Source organism: Somniosus microcephalus, unplaced genomic scaffold, assembly GCF_052327205.1.
Source record: "Somniosus microcephalus isolate GS21.2 unplaced genomic scaffold, FLI_Smic_1.0 unresolved_chr3, whole genome shotgun sequence".
In the NCBI taxonomy this organism is placed as follows: domain Eukaryota; kingdom Metazoa; phylum Chordata; class Chondrichthyes; order Squaliformes; family Somniosidae; genus Somniosus; species Somniosus microcephalus.
In genome coordinates, this window is record NW_028225181.1 from 13,870,600 (window position 1) to 13,883,028 (window position 12,429).

At 46.3% G+C, this 12,429-nt stretch overlaps 1 protein-coding gene across 1 annotated transcript in view; it reads right to left on the reverse strand.

Annotated features, from left to right (window-relative positions):
* Positions 1–745: 745 nt before the first annotated feature.
* LOC147091208 (rap guanine nucleotide exchange factor 2-like) overlaps positions 746–12,429 on the reverse strand; it is a 115,707-nt gene continuing 104,023 nt past the window's right edge. The window contains exons 18-19 of the mRNA XM_085976678.1: positions 3,322–3,556; positions 746–2,378 (exon numbers count right to left, since the gene is read on the reverse strand). Of these exons, the coding sequence (XP_085832804.1) occupies positions 2,033–2,378; positions 3,322–3,556 (581 nt within the window). The 3' untranslated portion in view covers positions 746–2,032. The remainder of the gene's footprint in view (positions 2,379–3,321; positions 3,557–12,429) is intronic.

Below are 12,429 nucleotides of genomic sequence, written 5' to 3' on the forward strand. Positions count from 1 at the left end.
CACCCCCACCATCGGACTTCGCCACCCGCCCTGAACCATTGGACCTTCCCCAGCAGCCCCCCCACCATCGGACCTCGCCACCCGCCCCCGACCACCATTGGACATTCCCCAGCAGCTCCTCCACCCCCCACCCCCGGACCTCGCCACCCGCCCCCGACCACCATTGTACATTCCCCAGCAGCACCCCCACCATCGGACCTCGCCACCCGCCCCGAACCATTGGACCTTCCCCAGCAGCCCCCCCACCCCCACCATCGGACCTCGCCACCCGCCCCCGACCACCATTGGACATTCCCCAGCAGCTCCTCCACCCCTACCCCCACCATCGGACCTCGCCACCCGCCCCCGATTGGACATTCCCCAGCAGCCCCCCACCCCCCACATCGGACCTCGCCACCCACCCCCGACCACCATTGGACATTCCCCAGCAGCCCCCCACCCCCACCATCGGACCTCGCCACCCGCCCCCGACCACCATTGAATCCCATAGAAAGCCTGTGGGCAGGTGTAATTGTAATGAACAGCTGGCACTGGTCATTTGCTGCTGACAGCAAATTCTGGGCCACTAAGTTATTAATTTTCGAAGTAAGTTTGCCATTATTTCAGAACAATATTACTGGACATCTGTTGTCACAATCTGGTTTCTGGCAGCCCATTTCCATATCTTTTCAATTCCTTGGCACTGGCTCACTATTTTATTTAATCTTAACATTTTAAAATCTTTAAATGATCTGGTGATACAGACTCAGATTTTAAGATCACATCCTTTTATTTGGAAAAATCTTAGAAGACACAATGGAGAACTGGTGACACACAAAACAAAAACAAGAGACTATGGGACAAAAATGGCTATTCAACCCACCAAGTCCAATTCCTCTACAGTCCATGTACAATTCATTGTGTCACATACCTTATCCTACCCGTTTAATCCCACCCCACCACCCCCATAATATTTCTAACTACTTACCTAATCTTACATCCCATATTAGATTACTAGTCTTTTTTCACATGGTCAAAATGATCCACAGAACATTTGATCATCTCAATCTGTACTTGGAGCCCTTAATTCCATTCCTAACCAGATAATTAGCCAGTTTTTTTTAATGTTAACTGATATACTGATACAAATCTACAACTGTGCAGGGAAAACCCTTTCTGTTTAAAGTCTTATTTAAGGCTATTTTTAAAGTTTTGAAAAACTAAATTCAGTAAAGTTCATACACTTTCTTGACTTTGGCTTATTACAGGCTGCATTACATAGTAGTTGCAAGTATGGCACAGTACAGGGTAAATACAGTCAGGATCTTAAAGAGTTTAGAATTTTGTTAGCACTTAAGTGTTGACAGCTGATAGGATCAGGATATTTTCCTGGATACGGGGAGGGGAAGGAGGATAGCGTGGCCTAGTTATATGCTCACAAGTTAAATGAATAACCTGCTTGATCTACATTATCCATTCCGCTCAGTTCTCTGGTTTCATAGTATCACAGAAACTTGCCTCACAGGAGGCCGCCATTTGGCACATCGTGCCTATACTGGCTCTTTGAAAGGTCAGCCGTGTTTAGTCCCACACCCCTGCTTTATATCCAGAACCCTGTAAGTTCCCCATTCTCAAGTACCTGTCCAACTCCCTTTTCAAATTAGTTATGGAATCAGCTTCCACCATCTTTTCAGGTGGAGCGTTACTGATCCCGACAACACCCGGAGTGAAAACATTTCTCATGTCCTGTCAAAATCTTTTGCCAATGATTTTAAATCTATGACCACTGGTTATTGACAAAACTTGGAAGTATAGCGAACAGTGAGGAGGCTAGTGATAGACTTCAAGAAGACATAGCTAGGCTGGTGAAATGGGCGGACACGTGGCAGATGAAATTTAACGCAGAAAAGTGCGAAGTGATATTTTGGTAGGAAGAACGAGGAGAGGCAATCTAAACTAAAGGGTACAATCCCAAAGGGGGTGTATGAACAGAGAGAGCTGGGGGTATATGTGCACAAATCGTTGAAGGTGGCAGGGCAGGTTGAGAAAGCAGTTAAAACGGAGATGAGGAATTTCTTCTCTCAGAGGGTCGTGAATCTTTGGAATTCTCGACACCTGTAGCCCACATGTTTGTTAGTCCTGTTCCTTCAGCAGAGCTCTCATAATGAAGATTCCCCAAACTACTGAGCATCTCCCAGCTTTTCTGGTGCTGAATTGTTTGGATATTATCATGAGATCCGCTTGAACAAGAAGTCCAACTTCCTCGACCACTGTCTGCTGCATCAAGAGAAGTTCGATCTCCCTGGTCCTGGGTTAACTCCTCCATACTCGGTGAAGACAGTACTGCCGCTCCTGCAGACAGACTTCCTCTGCCCTCTGTGCTTGTTGATGTACAGGAACTAAATAAGAGAAAGCACTGATTTAAATGTTGGGAAAAAATAATGAAAATTACAGTCTCACATTTAAATGATATTCCACAGATTGAAAGTTAGCTCAACCGTTACAATATTCATTAAAGGAAAAAAGTATAATGATCACATTGCTCCCGATTGGACCCCTTAAATTTAAATTACTATCGGAGCATCAGCACCATGGAGTGCAGGCATGTGTTCACATCACAATTCCCAAATCACTGATTTCCCGATCTTAAGTCAAATTATTGGGGGGGGGGGGCGGGGAGAGAAAGAATTATTATTGTGTGCCGTAGCGGTTTGTTACAACTGAGTGGCTTGTTCGGCCATTTCAGAGGGCAGTTAAGAGTCATCCACATTGCTGTGGGTCTGGAGTCGCATATCGGCCAGAGCAGGTAAGGACGGCAGATTTCTTTCAAGGACATTAGTGAACCAGATGGGTTTTTACGACAATCTGATAGTTTCATGGTCATCATTACTGATACTAGCTTTTTATTCCAGATTGTTTTAATTAACTGAATTTAAATTCCCGAGCTGCCGTGGTGGGATTTGAACTCACGTCATTAGTCCAGGCCTCCGGATTACTACTGACACTACCACTACGCTACCGTTTATAACAGTGAATGCCAAAGTTGGCTCCTACCCCTCATAATTAAGATAATAGCCAGTGAGTTGTTCTGCAGAAGCTGCCACTGTTTGCAGTGGCAATGTTCCTCATATGCTTGGCTAAAGGCTACAAGTACAGGACAGAGTGCATGTTTTCACCTCCAGCAAACCACCTACTTAATGAGCTAGTTGGAAACTAAATGAGGCCGAATTAGCCGTCACCTTAGACTCGAATGCAGCAAACACTAGAATAGCAAACTTTTTATCATTGCAGCACTTCAAACCATAGCTAAGTGTTTGAAAAACAACAAAAACTTGCTCCAACCTGATACAGTATTGATCTGGGTCAACTGCTGATGGCCTTTCCAGTCTTCTTTCTATACCCAAGCCTAAATGTGAATCGATAACAGTGACACAATGTCGCTGTCGCCGGTCATCATGGAGGCTGACAGATCCTGAGTCGAAGGAGGAATTGCTGACAATGCTGGAGTGGGAGGAAATTTCACTGTGACCAGAGGCTGAAAAATTATCCGCAGGAGTACTTGGTGCCAAAGCAAAACCTGGGAAATAGAAAGGTTCGAATTAGACAGGAGCCAAATTTTAATACCAGTTATGTACATGGAAGAGCTGGGGAAGAGAAATAATCTGAATTTCATTAGTATTAAAGTATTGCTTCATATCCATCGCACTAATTAACTTATTCATTAAACCTGGACTGTTATAAAATCAGTATACTGGAGGAAGCCACCCGAATAAAGGATCTCCACCGAACAAAAACAATGCCATTCAGGTCCAAACACATCTATAGACACCGAGGGGGTAAAATTGGGTCGCGCCCCGAAAAAATTAGCGCCCCCAAGCCCGAAATTCACTGGTAGTGCCCCAAGAGGGGAGCGGGGTGCTACTGGAAGTGCCCCGCCTCCCTCTTGGGGCGCTGCGGGTGAATATCACAGCGCTACGTGCAGCAGTACTGCAGGACTTCCTCCCTTTATTAAAAGGGGGGGGCCTAGTGCAGCGCGACCCGAGGCCCAGCTGGGCAACCAGGGATTGGAATGCCGGCAAAAGAGCCCGGCGCTCAAGAGAAGTGCCGGACTCACGGAATGCAGCCGGCACTTTGCGGGGGGGCTACATAGAAGGCTGGGGACAGCAGCGGGGGCAGGTGCTGTCAGACGGCAAGCAACAAAAATGGCTGCCTGGCACCTCCCTTTTAACTTGTGCTGCCCCAGCAGCAGGTAGGCCCCCCTGACCCTGTCGGACATAATGTCCGGTGGTAAGTCAGGGGGCGCTATCGAAGAGCGCGGCCAGGGCGTAAGTGGGGCGTTGTGCAAGGCGATGATGTCATTGCCGGCAGCGCAGCGCCGCGCTAACGGTCATCACCGCCGCAAACCTCCTGCTGAATTTCGCAGGGGGCGTTGGTGGCGCCGCACGCAGGCGCTAGTTGCTTTGCAGGAGGCACAAGTCAACTGAATTTCCCGCCCTCACCTCCTGTGCCATCACGGATATTGACTTCTGCTTTACCCCACAAGAAGAGACACATATAAACGGGTATTATCATATATCCTGAATTAAAAGAAGAAACCATTAATGGGGCAGTGACGGACACTATATGAGAAGGGTATACAAAGGCAATAAGGCCACAAGGAAAACTGATACCCGAACTGAGGCAGAGGGTGTAAAAAACTGATGGTCCTGAAACATCTGTTTCAATGTTAAAATGGAATTTAACCCTGAAAACTGTCCGGTGATGCATTTTGGGAGGACTAACAAGGCAAGGGAATACGCAATGAATGGTAGGACCTTAGGAAGGACAGAGGATCAGAGGGACCTTGGTGTGCATGTACATAAATCCCTGAAGGCAGCAGGACAGGTAGATAAGGTGGTTAAGAAGGCATATGGGATACTTGCCTTCATTAGCCGAGGCATAGAATATAAGAGCAGGGAGGTTATGCTGGAGCTGTTAGGCCACAGCTGGAATACTGTGTGCAGTTCTGGTCACCACACTACAGGAAGGATGTGATTGCATTAGAGAGGGTTCGGAGGAGATTCACCAGGGTGTTACCTGGGCTGGAGCGTTTCAGCTATGAAGAGAGACTGGATTGTTTTCCTTAGAGCAGAGAAGACTGAGGGGGGACCTGATTGAGGTGTACAAAATTATGAGGGGCATAGATAGGGTAGATAGAAAATAACTTTTCCCCTTAGTAGAGGGGTCAATAACCAGGGGACATAGTTTCAAGGTAAGGGGCAGGAGGTTTAGAGGGGATTTGAAGAAAAATGTTTTCACCCTGGATGGTTGGAATCTGGAACTCACTGCCTGAAAGGGTGGTAGAGGCAGGAACCCTCACAACACTCAAGAAGCATTTAGATGAGCACTTGAAATGCCATAGCATACAAGGCTACGGACCAAGTGCTGGAAAATGGGATTAGAATAGACAGGGCTTGATGCCCAGCGCAGACACGATGGGCCGAAGGGCCTCTTTCTGTGCTGTAAAACTCTATCACTCTGTGACTAATTTATTTTTCCAGTCCACTTTAGCCAGTTAAAGGGTAAGACAGTTGAAATGCCAAGTGTCCTATTCCTGCTCCTATTTCTTATTTTCTTATGTATTATACTGTCATCTAGTCATACTTATCTTGGCTAATTAGATTCCTGTTCTGTCATGTTTCAGTTGAATACTGTAAAAGGTTGCTGAATCCCCTCGCCAATCTGGCTTTGCACAGCAACCCCACTTATCCCATAGGTCCATGGGGCATTGTTATTCTTGTTCCTGTTTTCACTTCCAAGAGAGGATGAAGAGCCTGATAGGTCCGACTGTCTGGAGCCAATGAGATCTCAGCTTACTGGCACCTGACAAACAGGATGAGAAAACCAATTTAGAAACCAAATCTGACGCTTGCTGTATCTCCCTTGAACAGAAGCAGGCTCTCATTTATCCAGACAACTTTTTCAGTGGTGAAGTTAGTCTGACTAATTCAGAGGAAGTTCTTCGGGACTTTTAACCAGAAATAATTAGTTAGCAGAAAGCCCAATTTTTCTCCCACCCATTAAAAATAATAGCTACAAGATTGTCTATGACATGAAATACCGGTACATACAAAGGCAACCATTCCACACTTTTACACAATAACTATGCCATGTACTCTAACCAACAAATTCACAGTGCATCAGATACTGCCATATCCTGGCATGGGTTAAGGCCTACACTGTTAAATGACATGCCCTCATACTGGACGTTATCTGTACACTACCAATTTTTAACACTTGTATTAAAAGTAACAAATGAAAAATATGAAAAAGGATATAATATTCATAAAAACATTACTGAAAGGAGAGTGCTCATTTTCACAGTCATGTACTCTGGTGAATATCTGGAGTCAGTCTGTAGTTTAAGAGTAATCTTTAATTACATAACAGTGAAAAATATAAGCACTGCTTATTGAATGAGGTACAGCTTGGGAGAGGTCAGAATTCTTAAAATTGGAAAAAGTCATTTATCTAATGTTTTTCAACATCCTGAAAGCAGCACTGGACAGCTTTCCATTGTGTTCTTGTGGAGATTCAGTCTAATTCCTATTGATAATGTGTTCCATGTTACTGGTGAGATGATGGTTTCATTCAAGTACATATTGAATCCTTCCATACAGAAACATACAGACTGAACTAAAAGATCGTCTAACTCACTGGGGAAACACTAGATTCTATCGTGCTACATTAGTTAGCTAAGCAGCTATTAGTCAATGCAGCGATGGTGGCAAAATATTTCAACATTAATGGTATCCCAAGGTCATGTAATTATGCAGTACAAGACCTGAGCCAACAAATAGCAACAGGAGAAACAGGACTTTTTCCCAAATTACAATGGGAGTTGAGTGCCATGCTGGTCAGTTGCAGTTTGAAATGAAGAGGTGAACATTTTCAACATGTAGTAAATGTATCTGTGGCAATTTAAACTATTTCTACGAGGGAAAAAAAACAGCTGAATTATTTACACCATTCCAATAAATTAAATTTACAAAGCACCGGGAGTCAGCTGTATTAGAGATAATATTATTGGATGTGTGTAAATGGATGTTATGGTATGTTTAATACTGCAATAATTAAGAATAATAGTGTGTTTAATGTAAAAAGTTATGGTAAAATATAGAAACAAAGAAGATAGGGGCAGGAGTAGGCCATTCAGCCCCTCGAGCCTGCTCCGGCATTCAATGTGACCATGGCTGATCATCCAAATTCAGTACCCTGTCCTGCTTTCTCCCCGTATCCCTTGATCCCCTTAGCCTTAAGAAATATTTCTAACTCCTTCTTGAATATATTTAATGAATTGGCCTCAACTGTCTTCTGTGGTAGAGAATTCCACAGGTTCACTGCTCCCTGGGTGAAGAAATTCCTCCTCATCTCTGTCCTAAATGGCTTACCCCTTATCCTTAGACTGTGACCCCTGGTTCTGGACTCCCCGGCCATCGGGAACAGCCTTCCTGCATCTAGTCTGTCTAGTCCTGTTAGAATTTTATAAGTTTCAATGAGATCCCCTCTCATTCTTCTAAACTCAAGCGAATATAAGCCTAATCGACCCAATCTCTCTTCATATGTCATTCCTGCCATCCCAGGTATCAGTCTGGTGAATCTTCGCTGCACTCCCTCCATGGCAAGAACATCCTTCCTCAGATAAGGCGACCAAAACTGCACACAATACTCAAGGGGCTAGAAATTCGGTTGGTAGCGCCACCGATTAGCGCCTAAAGAGGCCGAAAAGTGGGGCGCTAACCAATTTCCGGGCGGGCGCAGGGCGCCTAGCCCCATATTGAGCATGCATTTAGCGCCGGCGCTAAATCTTAGCGCCCGCTCATGGGCGCAGGCAGATTATGACGTCATTTGAGTGTGCAACGCATTTTGGGCGCCCCGGACCGGAAATTCAGTGGCGCCCCCCTCCGTAGCGCCTGGCGCTAATAGTGACAGCTTACCTGGAACCTTACCAAGTCGCTCTTGGGCTGGAGGAGCGTTATTAAAGGGGACTGGTGTGGTTCAAAACCGGCAGCCATTTTTGGAGCACAACTTCCTCAAGAGCTACAAAGAGATGCTGAGCTGCACACTGCGAGCCATTTGACCACTGAGCCAGCGCAGGCAGACGAACTTCAGCCTTCTGACCATCACCTTGCTGTTGGTGAGCCTTACCAACGGGGAACCTTCCTGTGGGCACTTATTATGGGGGCTGCATTGGAGGGGAACGTCCTGCTGCTGAATCATCTGGAAAGCACACTGAGACGCTGGGAGAGGGGGACGGGCATGGCCAGACGGAGGAGGGCCAACAGACGTCGCCACAGCAGACCTTACGCTGGCAGGGTTTTCCAACAGCAGTTTTCCTACATGAACATGTCGGAGGAGCAGTGTGTCAGAAGGCTGTGATTTAGAAAGGAGGTGGTGACTGAGCTGTGCCAGCTGCTTCAGCCAGATCTGCAGCCTCAGATAAGGTGCAGGACATCTCTGTCGGTGGCTGAGAAGATGCCTGCTGGCCTGAACTTCTACGCGAGCGGCTCTTCTCAGGCTGCGCGTCAGAAGCTGATCAGAAGTAGCTTCTAGGCCCCTCTCACGGAATGCTTGCTGCCATTCCAAGAACAGGAATGGAACCGGTCTGATACCCCCAAGCCTGTGAAGGGCAAGATGCATGTAAATTGCAGACATGGCCATTGTAAATGAAGAAAGTGTTTCATTACACAAAATGTGGTTCCTTCAAACATGAGAAAGCTATGGCAACAGAAAGCAAAACTAATACACTGACACATAACTGCCTCTCACACCCGGGAGACTGTCTAAAACATACATCACATTCCGACCATCTTCCTTGGCCTTGATTCCACCGCGCCAACCAAAGCATCCAATGCCCCATCAGTGAGGCATTCCGCCCTCTGCCTCACCCTTTCCATGTCATGCTAGGCTGGTGTGCCACAGGTAGGCTCCCACCGATTTGAAGGCCTACAAGGCAGTGAGTGTGTCTGGTGATGCCAATTGACCTGCCCCTTTAAGAGCTGGCCGGCGCCAGTGTGTCTCAGGGAAAGTGATTATTGACAGCACCTGCGCTGCGCCCCGCCCCGCCGCCGCGAAATTGGGTTGCGCCGCCGGGTTAGCGCCTTAGGAGTCTCGTGCAGCGCTTGATTTAGCGCCGCAATCACCTTCAGGGGTGCTGCAACCCAATATCGCTCTAGGTGGCACTAAATTGCGCCTGGCGCTAAACTTTGCGCTTCGCCAGGACTAGCGCCCCAAATGGGGCGATACCGAATTTCTAGCCCAAGGTGTGGTCTCACCAAGGCCCTGAACAACTGCAGCAAGACATCCTTGCTCCTGTACTCGAATCCCCTCGCTATGAAGGCCAGCATACCATTTGCCTTCTTAACCGCCTGCTGCACCTGCATGCTTACCTTCAGCAACTGCTGCACAAGGACACCCAGGTCTCATTGCACTTCCCCTTTTCCCAATCTATTGCTGTTCAGATAATAATCTGCCTTCCTGTTTTTGCCACCAAAGTGGATAACCTCGCATTTATCCACATTATACTACATCTGCCATGCATCTGCCCAATCGCCCAACCTGTCCAAATCATACTGGAGTTTCTCTGCATCCTCCTCACAGCACACACGCCCATCCAGCTTTGTGTCGTCTGCAAACTTGGAGATATTACATCTAGTTCCCTTGTCTAGATCATTAATATATATTGTGAATAACTGGGGTCCTAGCACCGATCCATGCGGTACCCCACTAGTCACTGCCTTCCACTCGGAAAAAGACCCGTTTATTCCAACTCTTTGCTTCCTGTCTGCCAACCAGTTTTCTATCCAAGTCAGTACCTTACCCCCAATCCCATGTGCTTTAACTTTGCATGCTAGTCTCTTATGCGGGACCTTATCGAAAGCCTTCTGAAAGTCCAAATACACCACATCCACTGGTTCTCCCTTATCTATCCTAGCAGTTACATCCTCAAAAAATTCCAGTAGATTAGTCAAGCATGATTTACCTTTTGTAAATCCATGTTGACTTTGTCCGATCCTGTCATTGTTTTCCAAGTGCTCTGCTATTACATCTTTTATAATGGACTCTAGCATTTTCCCCACTACCGATGTCAGGCTTACCAGTCTGTAATTCCCCTTTTTTCTCTCCCACCGTTTTTAAATAGTGGAGTTACATTAGTTACCTTCCAATCCATGGGAACTGTTCCAGAGTCTATAGAATTTTGGAAGATGACCAGCAATGCATCTACTATTTCTAGGGCCACTTCCTTAAGTACCCTAGGATGTAGATTATCAGGCCCTGGGGATTTATTGGCCTTCAATCCCGTCAATTTCCCTAACACCATTTCCCTACAAATGCTGATTTCATTCAGTTCCTCCCTCTCATTAGACCCTATGTTTCCCGACATCTCTGGGAGTTTATTTGTGCCCTCCTTTGTGAAGACAGAACCAAAGTATGTACTTAATTGGTCTGCCATGTCTTTGTTCCCCATTATAAATTCCCCTGATTCTGACTGCAAAGGACCTAGTTTTGCTATTTGTCAGTACAGCCATGTTTATCATCATACTCTGAGGAGCTCCTTTCTGTTTCAAGCAAGATAGACATTGGACTGCTTAAAACTAGCAAACACCACACTTCTTCCATTGACATGGTAATGCACATAATGGGCCAGAAATTTGGGTCGGAGGCTTTCCGCGGGTGCAAGCTCCCGACCTGCACTTACCTAGCGCGTCGGCCGTTGTGCTGTGGGCCCGCATCGGATTCCGATCCTGGGCCTCCTTCAACTGCCGGCACGCAGTGCTTGTGTATCCCAGGGGCGCAGTTAGTTCGAAGTGTCCCCTGGGATCATGTGGGCCATGGAGAGCCAATCGTAGCAGGGAATCTCTATTCATAGATTTGACAGGAAGACTTGTCAAATCTATGAATTAGAGATCGGCCCCAAAACATAACTAAAACTTCAAATACATTTTTTTTTAAATCACATTTTAAAAATAACTATAAATTACATAAAATAACTATTTTAAACAATAACTTAAATTTTTGAAAAAATTAATTACACTTTTTAACGGGGCTAAAAACAAACTTACCTTTCTTTAAAGTATTTAAAAATAAAAAACCTGTGGAAAAAATGTTTTAATTTTACTTAATACACCACTTACCTTGTTAAAAGCAGGCCTTGCGACTGCTTTTTAAAAGCGTAGCTGCTGGAGACTTACCCTCCTGGAGAAACCTGTAAAAAAGAAGAAAGATGAAACAGGTATACCGATTTGGATACTGTTGAGGGGGATGACTCACCAGGGGAAGGCAGCAGCAGCCAACTTCCTGGCACTGGGGGTGCTCCTGCTGCCCAGGAAGGGAGGAAAAAGAGTGGGAGAGCAATAGTGGTAGGGATTCTATAGTAAGGGGAACAGATAGGCGTTTCTGTGGCCGTAGACGTGAATCCAGGATGGTTTGTTGCCTCCCTGATGCCAGGGTCAAGGATGTCACGGAGCGGCTGCAGGGCATTCTGGAGGGGGAGGGTGAACAGCCAGAGGTCGTGGTCCACATTGGTACCAACGACATAGGTAAAAAGAGGGATGAGGTCCTGCAGCAAGAATTTAGGGAGCTAGGTGGAAGATTAAAGAGCAGGACCTCAAAGGTTGTAATCTCTGGATTACTCCCGGTGCCACGTGCTAGTAAGTATAGGAATAGGAAGATAGAACAGATGAATGCGTGGCTAAAGGGATGGTGCAGGAGGGAGGGCTTTAGTTTCCTGGATCACTGGGTCTGCTTCTGGGAAAGGTGGGACTTGTACAAGTCGGACGGTTTACACCTGAGCCAGAGGGGGACCAATATCCTTGCGGGGAACTGCTGGGGGGGGTTTAAACTAACTTGGCAGGGGGATGGGATACAGAGTGGAACTATAGTAGGGGGTGATTTACAGCCAAATACGGAGGAAAAAACAAGTCAGCTGGGAAGGCAGAGCAAATATGTGAAGGCAAAAGGGAATGTGGCAAGGCTGGAAGGCATTTATTTTAATGCAAGGAGTCTTGCAAATAAGGTGGATGAACTGAAGTTGTTGTTGAACACATGGGAGTACGATATTGTTGCTATCACGGAGACATGGTTGAGGGAGGGTCAGGACTGGCAGCTCAATATTCCGGGGTATAGAATCTTCAGGCGAGACAGAGGGGGGTGTAAAAGGGGAGGGGACGTTGCAATATTAATTAAGGAATCAATTACTGCTGTAAGGAGGGATGATATATTAGCGGGTTCCTCTAATGAGGCCATATGGGTAAAACTTAAAAACAAAAATGGGGCAAGCACTTTGCTGGGAGTGTACTATAGGCCCCCAAACAGTCAGGGGGAGATAGAGGAACAGATATGTAGGCAAATCTCAGAGAAGTGCGAAAATAATAGGGTAATAATAGTGGGGGATTTCAACTTCCCCAATAT